We start from the raw sequence: 16,272 nt of genomic DNA, 5'->3' as shown, positions 1-16,272 counted from the left end.
TAAATCCTTGTAAAGACAGGCTGCAGGCTCTGGCTAAGAAGTCAGTCAGGGACAACAAGCAGGTACATAGTAGACTTGAGGTGCTCGGGGATGTAGTTGCACCTTTGGTCCTCTCCTGTGCCCAGGGGCTACGGATGCAGTAGTGTCTTTGGTCATCGGGTTTTCACATCTGGGAGCATTCGTGGTCAAGGGGTCCTGTATATGAAGCTGCAGGCGTCGTCGGGGAGCCCAGCAGGGGAGGATTTGAGCTCTTAGGAGCCGGGGGACGTCATTGGTACAGGTGACTGTTATGCCATTAATTGTGTTTGACCAATGACTTTGTGTTTCACCACTGTGCACATTAGTTGTTCAATGTTCATCAGTAGCACATCACATGTTGTATTCAGTTTAGCTGCCTATTGGCTTTAAAGTGGCATTGGACATTACATTTGGTATTTAGGTTAGCTGCCTATTGGCTTTAACGTAGCATTAGGCATTACAATTTGTATTTAGGTTAGCTACCTATTGGCTTTATCGTGGAGTTAGACATTGCAGTTGAGACATTGCAGATGAGCTGTGTTTTTCCACATGATAGACCAAGCTGTGTTTCCCTAGCGTGATAAGAGCGTATATTTTGTGTTTACCTCTCTATCCAGCCTGGGAACAAGCAAGCTTGGAGACTTGGCCACTCTCCAGCTTGTTCTTTTCCGGCTGTGATTGGAGGAAAGGGCCTGTAAGCAGGCTTTTTACGGTGTCCCTGGGCAGCAGCAAGGGGGAATTTTCCAGGACTTCAGTCAGGAGCGGACGTCAGCTGCCTGACCTCCCATTTGGGTGGAAAATCTCTTTCTCGCAGTTGAACAGGAGTCATCAACTTGCAGGCATGAGAAAGATGACGAGCAGTGATAGGCCCTACGGTGATGAATTTGGACTTTTATTCTTTGCTTTGAAGTTATGCTATAATATAATCACATGTATTTGCTGTGTACATTGCAATTGAGAAGTACTTTGATATATTTTGCTTTCATTGCTGTGACTACTTTTAAACGTGTGCTTCCAACTTACTAATCTCGTCTCTCAGGAACCTTGTGGTGAAGTAATAATAATAAATGACTTCTTTAAACTAAGAAGTGCATTCCAGAGAAGTTTTGTCAGCTCAGTCATGAGATAAGAAAAGCAAAACAGTGACCCACTTCAGCTGGGGTCACTGGTGCAGTGGTTGCTGGAGATGTCGGATTTTCCATCTCAACATGCCTGTGGGAGAATGGGACTACGTGCAGATGCTGCAGGGGTCTTGTGAGATTCCAAGATGGGAGAGACTACAATGAACCCGGTCTCTGGGCAGCTAGGGACCCACGTTGGCACCACTGGCTGGCTTCACCTGAGGTTGTGGACGTAGGATGCAGTGAACTCTTTTGGTGTCGGGTTTCTGGGTTCCAGAAGCTGCAGAGTCTTTTGCTTGGAGTTTCTTCTTGCTGAGCAAGTCTGCTGCCCACGGGAAACTTCAGAAGGCCTGACGAGTTGGCTTCTACAGGATCCATCGAGGTCAGCAGGCAGGATAGATTGGCTGGTTCCAGGTATGCTGCTGCTTCTTTTCCTCTTCTTCGGGTGCAACTGTCCTTTGTCCAGGTCTTCTTAGATTGTCGAAATCTGAGTTCTAGGATTCAGCAGTGCCACCTAAATACTCAATTTAGGGATGTTACAGAGGGTGGCAGATGGTAGCCAATGGGCTGACCACCTGTAGGGTGACTACATCCTTCTTATGACCACTTCTGCTGGGAAGTGGGTATAACCCTAATTCTAGTGGCCTAATTCCTTCCAAGCAAGATGGAGGAATTTGAAAAGTAGTGTCTACTTCAGCTTGTCCACTTTGGGGGTGGGTCTGGCATGGAGTGTGCACTCTTCCTAATTTAACTAATTTTTTTCACCTGTGCTCCCGCAAAGGGTGGGGTCATGACAGGGAGGATGGTCATATCCGCCATCTGGAGAGACCCCAGTCACATTACAAAGACCTACTCTGGAATGTCCATCCTTCCTGGGAAAGGAGGTCACACCTCTGCCCAGACAAGGCCTTTGTCTAAGGATCTCCAGAGCGCTGGCTCTCACCTTGGGGGGCCAGAAACGCATCAGCGGTGGCTGAACTGCTCAGGACCAGTCAGTTAGCACACTAGTAGCTGGTAAGTTTTCAGGAGGCACCTTTAAGGTGATCTCTGTGTGCATTTTTTTGTAATTAATCCATCACTGGTTTCAGTGAGGGTTTATTGTTCTGAGATGTTCGATTCCAAACATCCCAGGTTTTAGAGAAGCCATCATGTAACTGGTGAAGTTGTAATGAGCAGTGTCCAGCACATGCATTTAAAATGGATCCCGGTGCACTTACAATGTCTCAGAATCGACAGAGACATAAGAGGGCCATAGCTGTTCATGCATATTTGCCCTCACATGTGTCTGGATGCACCCTGCTTTAGGAGTGACTTACACCTTGCACATGCAGTGCTAGGGGACTTGAACAAAGGGGTGTGTGGTGTAACAGGTCGTGTTTTCAATTTAGCCTGTACCAACACACGCAGTCTGGAATGGCAGAACTGAGTGGACTTTGAGAGGTCCCCGAGGGTGGCCCAATTGGTGCTGCAGCCCTCAGAGACCTTCATTAGTACCCCAAGCCCTAGGCAGAAGGGGTACCATTTACTAGGGACTTATAGTGGTAGCCAAAGTGTTTGCCAATTGTGCAAAACAACTGTGCAGTTTAGGGAAAAGAGATCTGGCACTGGGGACTTAATTAGCAGGGACCCAGTACACTAACAGTCAAAGCCACATCAGAAACCAGGCAAAAGTGGGGGCTAACAATGTCAAAAAAGCTGCTTTCCTACAGTGGAACAATAACTTGTGGCCTGATCTACTGGATATCTTACCAGCTCCAACAGAAATGGCCAAGAATCTAAGGGTGATTTTGGACAGTGAGCGCTCATTGGACCGGCAGGTTAATCGCACTACAACAACCTGTTTCTGAATCATTAGAACCCTGAAGAAAATCTTACCATTCATCCACCGTTCGACACAGAAACAAGTAGCCTTGGTGCTGGTCTCCTCAAGAATTTACTATTTGCAATGTGCTTTACCTAAAGGCCAAAAATAACACTTTAGTCAAACCGATATTAGTGCAGAATGCGCTGGCAAGGCTCACCCTGGATATTCTGAAGAGGCAGCTGGTTTCCAAGGGACTACATGACCTGCATTGGCTCCCAATAAAAAAAAAGCGCATAATGTACAAGGCACTCTGCATTGTGCATAATGTCCTTTATCATATTAGTCTGGAGGGAATTAAGACTACGTTTCATTGGTATACTTCTGGGACAAATCTTCGTTCAGCTCATTACAACTTGGTAACTGTGCCCAGAGTTCTGAAGAAAGCTGGGGAGGCAGAGCTTTCTTGGTCATGGCTGCAAGGCTCTGCACTTCGTTTCTCATCATCTGACTTGCATTAAACAGCACTGTCCCTTTAGTAAAAGCTTTTTGTCCTCTAGGGAGAGTTAGCTCGTTTTGCATTCCTGTCTTACCAACTTTTTTGCTGAGATGTCCACCAAGACTACAGCACCTTGACATTAGTTATTCTTTATTAATTCTATTCATACCATTTCATATCTGGCAGGATGTCCAGTGACCCTGGACAGCCGGGTCTTGAGAATGTGCACCTCAACCCATGAGGAAGGGGTTTGTTGTTCTGGATCTCTGCAGAATTGGGTCTAGGAAAGGTTGTCCTTTTAGGTTCCACACTGCAGACAGACTGGCGCGCTTGATGGCGGACCAACACTATATCTTCCACTGATCCTCTACTTGAGTCCATTGCTGCCCTAAGCACTTTTACAATGGGCACATGTTGAATCTGGCATGGGGGACTCGGGCAATGCATGAAGCTATCATCATACAGAAGAGACGCACGACTGTCCTCACTGTTACCTGCTGAAGTGGTCTAAACAGTGGGACAGCACCCAGAAGGCTTCAATCCGTTCAGCACTAGGGCAAGCTACCCCCCATTACGAGTTTGGATGTGCTCCTAAGTACAGTTGTATTTGAAGGGGTTGGAGGTGCTATTTGACTGCACTGATGGGTAAACCTAATTGAAGAAATAGGTTTATTGTGGCCTGAGAGTGTTGGAAGCACTTTTGACTAGTAGCACGTTAGATGAGCCAATCATCTAAGTATTGGAAAACGCATATGTTTTACCTGCACAGGCGAGCAGCTATCACTGCAAGACATTTTGTAAACACCATTGGGGCGGTTATGACCCCGAGAGGAAGCACTTTGAATTGGAAATGCTGGCTGTTTATTATAAACCTGAGTTATTGGCAATGTGCTGGATGAACAAGAATGTGGAAATAGGCATCCTTGAGGTTGAGTGTGGCCATAAAGTGACCTTGCTCTAGTAACAGAATGAAAAATTGGAGTGACCACATGAAAGTGCTCTGAGAGGATGTATTCGTTTAGAGGTCTGAGGTTCACAGTTGTTCTTAAGGACCCATCGTTTTTGGGAATAAGGATGTAGAAAAAAAAACTCCTGTGCCTTGCTGGTGTATTGCCACTGATTCTTTTTTGAGGAGTGCTTGAACTTCCTCTTTGATGAACAGCTTATGTTCTGACAAGAGTTTGTGTTTGGGAGAAGGAATGTTTGGAGGTGGGAAAGTGAGCTATAAACAATAACTATGATTGATAATACCCAACGTCCACTGGTAGGAAGTGATGTTCCACCAGACGGGAAAGAACCCTTGTAGTCGACCCGACAGGTGTTGTGTGGTTATGGCTGGTGGCAGGAGGGGGGAGAGAAGAGGCTGGTGGCAAGTCATGGTTTGGTGGTGGTGGCAGAGGGTAAACCATCCTTGTTCTACCACTGAAATTATTGCCCCTATAAGAGCACCTATAGTATACTCAGGGGAAGGTGGTTTGCCCCTGGGGATGTTGGTAGGATGTGGAGGGGTCTGTGGAGGCGGAGTGTTGTTCCTCTAAGACAGGGGGAGTGACAAACGGAGCCGCACTGCAATGGTTTTTGCAACACTCCCATAGCTTTGGCCGTCTCATTATCTTTCTTGACTTTTTTTTTTCTTTTTTTAAGTAGAGTCTCCAACTGAGGGCCAAAGAGATGTTCCCCATCAAAGGAAGTGTGAGTATGTTTTGTTGCACTTCAGGTTTCAAGCCTGAGACCCTAACCAGGTGTGATGTGTTAGGAGCACAGTGGGGTTGATGCTTCTTGCTGTTGTGTCGACTGCATCAAGGGCGCAGCTAATGGTGGTGTTTTAAAATAGTTTTCCCTTGAGATGATCTCATATGTCATTTTTAAATATTTGTCTGGGAGATGTTGGAGGAGTCCCTCCAGCTCATACCAGTGAGCTGTCATAGCGGGGAGAGAAGGTCAAATGTGTCTCCTTCTACAGAACTGTCAAGAACACCAGCATCTTGTAGGTTTAAGTGTCTATATTTTGCCAACCTCCAAACCATTTCTCTCAATGCATCTATAGTCTCTACTGGAATTTCTGGGACATCAAACCTGTTCCGAAACAGCACTCCCCATCTGGGCAATTCTTTACAGCCCTAGTGAGGTGTTCTTCCACAGGGACATCAACCATGCAATCTAAGTCCACTTCAAAGGATGAAACAGTCTTCAAATAAACACAGAAGGTGGTGTCAATGGTGATAATGGTGTATGTGGTGATAAAGGCACAGGATTTGGCACTGAGGTAGTTAGAGGCTTCCTCAGCAACAGCACAATGGCTGAGTCCTTGGTGGATGCCGACCATGGGGGTGAAGATCAGAACCACCAGTGTCACTAAACCTGCGAACCCCAGTCTACACTTGGGGAGTGGAAGGTGTAGGGTCATTCCTTGTCGGGAGACTTTTTCTGAAGGCGGCGAAAGGGACACCTTAAGGATGTCTGTGAGAGACTTAGCAAAAATGGTTAGGTCATTGGTTCACTGGTTGCCTTTGGGTGCTTCAAATAGCAAGAGTCATTGTCCATAGTCATAGTCCAATGAATGAATGAATGAATATATATATATACACACACACATATATATATATATATATATATATATATATATATATATATATATATATATATACACACACACACATTTTTGAACAACATTCTAGGGTTTGAATCCCTTAAATCTTGGCAGGAGATATCTGAGAAAGTTGCTGACCTACTTTGCTGAGGAATTCCATTGGTTTAACACTGAAGTGATCAGGAATCACATTAATAGGACAAAGGAAAATAATTGTCACCAACTCACTTGTCAGCACCATATATAAATCATGATGTTATGTCCAGGAACATTACATTGCACTGCATCTGAATTTGCGGGGTGCTACTAGAGAGCCTCCTGCTGGGCAACAAGTTTTAGGGATCTAGTCTGACACCCAAGAGACATTTATTACGTGAGGAATTTGTGGGAAGAAGCATCCATCAGAAAACGTCTATACAAGTACATAACCTAACTTCAATATGTATATCTCCCTAAATAAGCAATGTTTTATCTGCTCAGGAGAAATATAGTGCCTACTCGGAAGAAAATGCAATAAAGGAAGAACTGCAATATTATTTGCAAAAATGCTGTACGTTTCTAGGAAAAAATGCCAACAGTTTGTGATCATCATTAATTAAGCTTTAAAAGAAGTGTTTCCAAAGAACAATCAAGAAACATGAGCACATATAATTATACTGGAGTATTTCACAAATGAAACTGAATCAAAGCGATTAAGAGACTTTTGTCATAGCCAAACTCCAAGCCGAGCAGTCATTTCAAAGTCCTACTTTGAGATGATGGCTAAATACCTGTAGACATATTCATGAAAAGTACTGAAGGCAAATATATGACAAAAACTTTTTATCATGGTAGGAGAGACAGAACCATACCAACACACGTGATCGCGGGCAGCTCCCCACACCAAGACTGTTATTGCTGAACCAGTTAGAGGCACCCAGAGGACAAATTGCTCTTTCCCAGTACTACGTACACACTAACAAATGGAACAAGTATGAAGACGAGGGAGTGAAAAATGAATAGTACTTTTTAAGGAATAAGGTAAAATTTTAATTTGTGACCCTCTCCCTTCAAGTGAGTGGCCTTCCACAACTGATTAATCAACCTTGTGAAAAATAAAATAGATTTAACTTTCAGCATGAAGAAAGAATCATCCACCAGCTACCATCTTTCACAAATAGGAATCAGCAAGGTTTAGTGTTATATAGAAAATATTCACAAACAAAATACATGTGGTTAACTTCTGTCACTGAAACTAAACGTACAATACACAAACATAATCAACATAGGTGTGTTATATTTTAATTATGTTTAATTGTATTGCTTACCTGCTAAAATATCTTGCAGCATACAGGTCAGAGAATATTGGGCCCAAGCTCCTCCCCATGAAATGTCACCTCTGTTGAAGTCCGTACCAACTAAGAGTAATAAAAGTCTTTCCAGCTGCTGTTCATTAACGATTTCACATAAATGTATTGTGGGTCTTGATGCATTTGCAATTCGAGCAAGAACCTTTGGAGAAGATTTGAATAGAATTAAGTCATTAAAAAAATAAGAGCAAGCTACATTATAAAACTAAACACAAAGTATAACAGAGAGAAGGCTTAAAACAAGGTTAAACTAAATGAACAAGTTACTTACCTTCAGTAACGCATTGTCTGGTAGAGACTCTAGCTGCAGATTCCTTACCTTAGAATTTCCTGGAGTCAGCTTGGAGTCCAGAACTTTTGTAGAGCAATACCCTTGCGCATGATGTCGGGTGGCATCGTTCGGATCAGCATGACGTTGTTGGAGCAGTTTGTGATGTCACGGTCACTATAAAAGCACTAGCCAGGGGCACGTACATCAGTTCCTTTACCACAAACTTCCACGCCAGAAGCGCAAAGCAATTGAAAGAACCAACAGTTTGCCTGTGCGAAAACTAGGGCCCTGAAAGGGACAATCCCTGACCCTATTAGACGTGTCAGCAGAGCAGAGAGGCATGGTGGTTGTAAGGAATCTGCAGCTAGATAGAGTCTCTACCAGATAATGCTTTACTGAAGTTAAGTAACTTGTTCAAAGGATAGAGCCTTCTAGCTGCAGATTCCTTACCTTTGAACAGATACCCAAGCCATAACCTCCTGGCGGTAGGCTGCGGACAGACCTTCTTTACACTAAAATGTCCTGCAGGACCAAACAGGCAAAGTGTACTTCTATACAGACCGGATTGTCCAGGCAGCAATGTCTTGCAAACGTGTGCAATGATGCCCACGTTGCTGCCTGACAGATATCCAGGACTGGAACACCTTGTGCTAGCGCAGTGGTAGCAGCCTTGTCTCTGGTTGAATAACCCCTCAAGGCTGCTTCTTGGCCAGTGCGTAGCAGATCTTAATAAAGATAACGACCCAGCATGACAAGGTCCGTTTCTGTACTGCCTGACACTTCTTTGCCCCACATACTCCACAAAGAATTGGTCATCCACCCGGAGCTCTTTTTTTCTGTCAAGGTAGAATGAAAACGCTCTTTTTGGGTCCAGTCGGTGTAGTCGCTCCTCTTCCTTAGAGGAATGCGGTGGAACAAAGGTACAAGTTACTTACTTTTGGTAACGAGATATCTGATAGAGACATATTCTAGTTGCAGATTCCTTACCTTAGAATTTTCCACCAGGCGTCAGACTGGATCCAGCGATTTTTCTTCGAGCAATACCCTTGCGTGTCGGAAGGTGGCATTGTCGACTCCGCAGGCGTCATAGGAGTCGCGGTCGCCGTGATGACGTTGGAAGTAGTACATAGATGCCACCCTCGCGCAGGGACGTCAGTTTTTTTTAATGACTTTCCACGCTACAGCGCACAGCCGCTAAGAACACTGAGATTGGTGCGCCACAGCTAAGGACTTGGAAGGGGGAATCCCTGTCCCTGAAAATCAGTTCGCAAGCAGGGAGGATGGGTGGGCGGTAAGGAATCTGCAACTAGAATATGTCTCTACCAGATGGAAAATGTCACTTACCCAGTGTACATCTGTTCGTGGCATTAGTCGCTGCAGATTCACATGCTGTGCATAGTCCGCCGTCTGGTGTTGGGCACGGAGTGTTACAAGTTGTTTTTCTTCGAAGAAGTCTTTTCGAGTCAAGAGACCGAGGGACTCCTCCTACTTTGGTTCCATTGCGCATGGGCGTCGACTCCATCTTAGATTGTTTTCCCCGCAGAGGGTGAGGTAGGAGTTGTGTATGCTAGTAATAGTGCCCATGCAATGGAATGAATAAGTATGTACAAAATGAAGGTTAAAGTAATATATTTACAAATGTACAAATGTTGAAGAATTACTTCCAAACGGCTACAGGCTGCCGGGGAGGCGGGTGGGCGCATGTGAATCTGCAGCGACTAATGCCACGAACAGATGTACACTGGGTAAGTGACATTTTCCGTTCGGTGGCATGTGTAGCTGCAGATACACATGCTGTGCATAGACTAGTAAGCAGTTATCTCCCCAAAAGCGGAGGTTCAGCCTGTAGGAGTGGAAGTAGTTTGAAATAAAGTTCTTAGTACGGCTTGACCTACTGTGGCTTGTTGTGCAGATAACACATCTACACAGTAGTGCTTGGTAAATGTATGAGGCGTAGACCATGTTGCTGCCTTAAATATTTCGTTCATTGGAATATTTCCTAGAAAGGCCACAGTAGCACCTCTCTTTCTGGTTGAGTGTGCCCTTGGTGTAATAGGCAGTTCTCTTTTTGCTTTAAGATAGCAGGTTTGGATGCACCGTACTATCCATCTGGCAATACCTTGTTTTGATATTGGATTTCCTGTATGAGGTTTTTGGAATGCAATGAATAGTTGTTTTGTGTTCCTAATTTCTTTTGTCCTATCAATGTAGTACATTAGTGCTCTCTTGATGTCTAATGTATGTAGTGCTCTTTCAGCTATTGAATCTGGCTGTGGGAAGAACACTGGTAATTCCACTGTTTGATTTAAGTGGAACGGTGAGATAACCTTTGGTAAGAATTTTGGATTTGTTCTTAGAACGACCTTATTCTTGTGTATTTGAATAAATGGTTCTTGTATGGTAAACGCCTGTATTTCACTTACTCTTCTTAGAGATGTGATGGCAATGAGAAATGCAACTTTCCACGTTAAGTATTGCATTTCACATGAATGCATGGGTTCAAAAGGTGGACCCATGAGCCTTGTTAAGACAATGTTGAGGTTCCATGAAGGAACAGGTGGTGTTCTTGGTGGTATAATTCTCTTTAGGCCTTCCATAAACGCTTTAATGACAGGTATTCTAAACAGGGAAATTGAATGAGTAATCTGCAGGTAAGCAGATATTGCAGTGAGATGTATTTTTATGGAAGAGAAAGCTAGATTAGATTTTTGCAAAAGTAGTAAATATCCTACTACATCTTTTGGAGATGCATGCAATGGTTGAATTTGATTATTATGGCAGTAATAAACGAATCTTTTCCATTTACTTGCATAGCAGTGTCTAGTGGAAGGTTTTCTAGCCTGTTTTATGACCTTCATACATTCTTGTGTGAGGTCTAAGTGTCCAAATTCTAGGATTTCAGGAGCCAAATTGCTAGATTCAGCGATGCTGGGTTTGGATGCCTGATCTGTTGTTTGTTTTGCGTTAGCAGATCTGGTCTGTTGGGTAGTTTGACATGAGGTACTACTGAAAGGTCTAGTAGCGTTGTATACCAAGGTTGTCTTGCCCATGTTGGAGCTATTAGTATGAGTTTGAGTTTGTTTTGACTCAATCTGTTTACTAGATATGGAAGGAGAGGGAGAGGGGGAAAAGCGTACGCAAATATCCCTGACCAATTCATCCATAGAGCATTGCCTTGGGAGTGCCGGTGTGGGTACCTGGATGCGAAGCTTTGGCATTTTGCGTTTTCTTTTGTTGCAAATAGATCTATTTGAGGTGTTCCCCAAATTTGAAAGTAATTGTTTAGTATTTGGGGGTGAATTTCCCCATTTGTGGACTTGTTGGTGATCCCGAGAGAGATTGTCTGCTAGATGGTTCTGGATCCCTGGAATAAATTGTGCTATTAGGCGAATGTGGTTGCGAATTGCCCAATGCCATATTTTTTGTGTTAGGAGACACAACTGTGTCGAGTGTGTCCCCCCCTGTTTGTTTAAATAATACATTGTCGTCATATTGTCTGTTTTGACAAGAATGTATTTGTGGGTTATCATGGGTTGGAATGCTTTCAACGCTAGAAATACTGCTAACAGTTCTAAGTGATTTATGTGGTACTTTCTTTAATGAACGTCCCATTGTCCTTGGATGCTGTGTTGATTAAGGTGTGCTCCCCACCCTGTCATGGAAGCATCTGTTGTTATAACGTATGTTGGCACTGGGTCTTGGAAAGGCCGCCCTTTGTTTAAATTTGTACTGTTCCACCATAGAAGCGAGATGTATGTTTGGCGGTCTATCAACACCAGATCTAGAAGTTGACCCTGTGCCTGTGACCATTGTGATGCTAGGCACTGTTGTAAGGGCCGCATGTACAACCTTGCGTATGGGACAATGGCTATGCATGAAGACATCATGCCTAGTAGTTTTAATACTATTTTTGCTTGTATCTTTTGTGTTGGATACATGGCTTGTATGACCTTGTGAATTGTTTGAACCCTTTGTGGACTTGGAGTGGCTATCCCTTTTATTGTGTTGATTGTCGCTCCTAAGTATTGTTGTGTTTGACACAGCAAAAGTTTTGACTTTGCATAGTTGATGGAGAAACCCAGCCTGTGAAATGTCTGTATGACATACTTTGTGTGATGTGAACACTTTGTTAGCGTGTTGGTTTTGATTAACCAGTCGTCTAAGTAGGGGAACACGTGTATTTGCTGCCTTCTGATATGTGCAGCTACTACTGCTAGGCATTTTGTAAAGACTCTTGGCGCAGTTGTTATTCCGAATGGCAACACTTTGAATTGGTAAAGTATTCCCATGAATACGAACCTCAGGTATTTCCTGTGCGAAGGATGGATCGGTATATGGAAATACGCATCTTTTAGATCTAATGTTGTCATGTAGTCTTGCTGTTTGAGCAGTGGGATTACGTCTTGTAATGTGACCATGTGAAAATGGTCTGATTTGATGTAGGTGTTTAGTGTTCTGAGATCTAGAATTGGTCTTAGTGTTTTGTCCTTTTTCGGTATTAGAAAGTACAGTGAGTAAACTCCTGTGTTCTTTTGTGGACCTGGTACTAATTCTATTGCGTCCTTTTGCAGTAATGCTTGAACTTCTAGTCCTAGAAGATCTACATGCTGTTTTGACATATTGTGTGTTTTCGGTGGGACGTTTGGAGGGAATTGGAGAAATTCTATGCAATAACCATGTTGGATAATTGCTAAGACCCAAGTGTCTGTTGTTATTTCCTCCCAAGATTTGTAGAACTGGCTTAGTCTTCCCCCCACTGGTGTTGTGTGAAGGGGTTGTGTGACCTGTGAGTCACTGTTTATTTTGAGGGGTTTTGGGACCTTGAAATTTTCCCCGGTTTCTTGGGAATTGTCCCCCTCTGTATTGTCCCCGAAAACCTCCCCTTTGATATTGTCCCTGGTAGGTAGGTGGTCTTGTTTGTGAGGTGCTGGTTTCTGTGGGTTGACCTCGAAACCCTCCCCTAAAAGTAGTTTTACGAAATGTGCCAAATGTGCCTCTGCCCTGCGGGGAGTAGAGTGCGCCCATGGCTTTGGCTGTCTCGGTGTCGGTGTCCTTTTTTAATTTTTCAATTGCTGTGTCCACTTCCGGCCCAAACAATTGTTGTTCATTAAACGGCATGTTAAGCACAGCCTGTTGAATCTCGGGTTTGAACCCAGAGGTGCGCAGCCATACGTGTCTCCTTATGGTGACTGCAGTATTTATTGTTCTTGCAGCTGTATCCGCTGCATCCATAGAAGAACGTATTTGGTTGTTGGAGATATTTTGTCCCTCTTCAACCACTTGTTGCGCTCGTTTTTGGAACTCTTTGGGGAGGTGTTCGATGAAATGCTGCATCTCGTCCCAATGAGCCCTGTCGTATCGCGCTAGGAGTGCTTGGGAGTTGGCGATGCACCACTGATTTGCAGCTTGTGCTGCAACCCTTTTCCCAGCTGCATCGAACTTGCGGCTCTCCTTGTCCGGAGGTGGTGCGTCGCCTGATGTATGCGAGTTGGCTCTTTTACGAGCTGCTCCTACGACTACTGAATCTGGCGCCAGTTGTGAAGTAATAAAAGCAGGGTCTGTAGGCGGTGCTTTGTATTTTTTCTCCACCCTTGGAGTTATTGCTCTGCTTTTAACTGGCTCTTTAAAAATCTGTTTAGCGTGCCTTAGCATTCCCGGGAGCATGGGAAGGCTTTGATAATGGCTATGGGTGGAGGACAGGGTGTTAAAGAGGAAGTCATCCTCAATAGGCTTCGAATGTAGCGATACATTATGAAATTCGGCTGCCCTGGCTACCACCTGTGCATATGCTGTACTGTCCTCAGGTGGTGAGGGCTTAGTTGGGTACGATTCAGGGCTATTGTCCGATACTGGAGCGTCATAGAGGTCCCATGCATCTGGATCATCTTGGCTCATGGTGGTATGAGCTGGTGAATGTGGTGGAGTTTGTGCCGGTGATGCATGGGTTGACGGTGGTGGAGAGGGTGGTGGAGTTACTTTCTTTACCACATTTGCTTGTGGCTGCTTGTCTTCTTGTTGGAAGTCCAGTTTTCTTTTTCTCCTGATTGGGGGAAGAGTGCTGATCTTCCCTGTATCCTTTTGGATAAAGATCCGCTTTTGCGTGTGATCTGGTTCTATTGTTTGTAATTCCTCCTCAAATCTGTGTTTTTTTAGTTGGGAGGACAGTCCTTGTTCCTCTGAGTAGGAACTGGTTTTCGGTTGCCGGGTGTTTTGGCACCAAAACCGTGACTTTTGATTTTTTCGGCTCCGACAAGATCTTTCTTCTTTTCGGTGTCGTGCCTTCTCGGTGCCGAACATCTTCGGTGCCGTTGTCTCTGTGCCGAGCAACTTCGGTGCCGCTATCTCGGTGTCGAACCTTTTCTGCACCACTCTCTCGGTCCCGAGATTGCTGCGTGCCTGTGTCTCGACCTGAGTCGGACGACTTCGGCACCAGCTCGCCCTTTTTCGGTGCCGATGGACGGTCACCTACTTTATGGGTTAAGCCATGGCCTGTTGGCGGTGGCGTCCCCTGGGCTTTCTCTGTTTTTTCGTGTGATCTTTGTTTCGACGTCTTACTCACGGTTGGTTGCTCTTCGACGCCGAATTCTTCGGAGTCTGAATCGGGGATGGAGAATGTTTCTTCTTCCTCCTCCTCGAACCGTTGTTGTCCTGTCGGCGTGGACGCCATCTGCAACCTCCTGGCTCTTCGGTCTCTGAGCGTTTTTCTCGACCAAAACGCGCGACAGGCCTCGCACGTATCCTCCTTGTGCTCGGGGGACAGGCACAAGTTACAGACCAAATGTTGGTCCGTGTAAGGATATTTATTGTGGCATTTAGGACAGAATCGAAACGGGGTCCGTTCCATCAGTCTCGATGTTGCACGCGGTCGGGCCGACCAGGCCCCGACGGGTGATCGAAATTACCCCGAAGAGCTACCGGAGCTTCTTCAAGATTCGGTGTCGATTTGTCTAATCTAACCCGATACCGAACGAAACAATACCGACGGATTTTTCCGAGATTCTAACTAACTTTCCGACCCGAAACACGGAGCGAAAAGGAACACGTCCGAACCCGATGGCGGAAAAAAAACAATCTAAGATGGAGTCGACGCGCATGCGCAATGGAACCAAAGTAGGAGGAGTCCCTCGGTCTCGTGACTCGAAAAGACTTATTCGAAGAAAAACAACTTGTAACACTCCGAGCCCAACACCAGACGGCAGACTATGCACAGCATGTGTATCTGCAGCTACACATGCCACCGAACATTTTGTTACTGAAGGTAAGTAACTTGTACATCTGATAGAGACTTCTAGTTGCAGATTCCTTACCTTAGAATAGATACCCAAGCAATGCCATCCTCGGTGGTGGGCTGCGAACCAAGATCATACTAGAAAGTCCTGCAGGACCGAACGACTTAAGTAGCAGTCTTGACGGACCTGACTATCCAGGCAGCAATGCTTAGCAAACGTGTGCAGGGACACTGCCTGACAGATGTCCAGGACAGGAACTCCGCGGAGCACATTTTGATGCAAAGAAGCACCCATCGAGAGATGGTACACTTTTGCACCGCCTTCCCTTTTTTCGCACCCACATAGCCAACAAAGAGTTGATCGTCCACCCGGAAATCTTTAGTACGACTGAGGTAAAACGCCAACGCTCCTTTTGGGTCGAGACGGGGGAGTCTCGCCTCCTCATGGGAAGGATGTGGGGGTGCGAAGAAGGTAGGCAAAGTGATGGACTGGCCTACATCAAATGGTGTAACCAACTTAGGAAGGAAGGAACACCACTTTGTCAGGGTGTACAGACAAGTATGGAGGTTGTGAAGAAAGGGCCTGAAGCTCACTCACCCAGTGAGCAGAGGTGATAGCGACCAGAAAGACAGTTTTGAAGGTGAGGAGCCGCAAGGGACAATTATGCATTGGCCCAAAGGAGGTACACATCAAATAAGTAAGTACAAGATTAAGATCCCACTGAGGCATGATAAATGGAGAGGGAGAAAATAAGTGGGTGTAGGAAGTTGGCTCTGTATATACTATCTCAAAGCAAGAGATAGTGTGCACTGAGTCCAAGGGTTCCCCTTAAATGTAGGATAGTGGCAAAATTAGATAATTCTAAAGCTCTATTTTGTGGTAGTGTGGTCGAGCAGTAGGCTAATCAGAGGGAAGTGTTAAGCATTTGTTGTACACACACAGGCAATAAATGAGGAACACACGCTCAAATACTTAACTTCAGGCCAATAGTTTTTATATAGAAAAATATATTTTCTTAATTTATTTTTAGAACCACAAGTTCAAGATTTGAAGTAAATACATAAAATGCAAGGTACTCCACACAGGTAAGTTAGGAACTTTGAATTAGAGCAATAGCATACACAGTTTTAGTAAAAATGGCAATAAGTTATTTTAAAAGTGGACAATGCAACAATTAACAGTTCCTGGGGGATTTAAGTAATGGTTAGTTTGTCAGGTAAGTAAGTCACTTATAAGTCTAAGTTCCTGGGCATAGGCAGCACACCGTTAGGGGTTTAAGGCAACCCCAAAGTTACCACACCAGCAGCACAGGGCCGGTCAGGTGCAGAGGTCAAAGAGGAGCACAAATCACATAGGCGTCTAAGAAGAACTGGGGTGCTCCGGTTCCAGTCTGC

The 16,272-nt window shown here is 44.7% G+C and overlaps 1 protein-coding gene across 4 annotated transcripts in view; it reads right to left on the bottom strand.

Moving 5' to 3' along the window:
- Positions 1 to 16,272, bottom strand: part of BIRC6 (baculoviral IAP repeat containing 6) — a 1,722,273-nt gene that overhangs the window by 821,889 nt on the left and 884,112 nt on the right. For all 4 annotated transcript variants that reach the window (XM_069234691.1, XM_069234693.1, XM_069234692.1 and 1 more), the window contains one exon: positions 7,337 to 7,520. In XM_069234691.1, the coding sequence (XP_069090792.1) occupies positions 7,337 to 7,520 (184 nt within the window). The remainder of the gene's footprint in view (positions 1 to 7,336; positions 7,521 to 16,272) is intronic.

The sequence above is a fragment of the Pleurodeles waltl genome, chromosome 5 (assembly GCF_031143425.1).
Source record: "Pleurodeles waltl isolate 20211129_DDA chromosome 5, aPleWal1.hap1.20221129, whole genome shotgun sequence".
Lineage (NCBI taxonomy): Eukaryota > Metazoa > Chordata > Amphibia > Caudata > Salamandridae > Pleurodeles > Pleurodeles waltl.
Note: the sequence above shows the minus strand (reverse complement) of the source record. Positions and strands in the feature narration are given on the sequence as shown.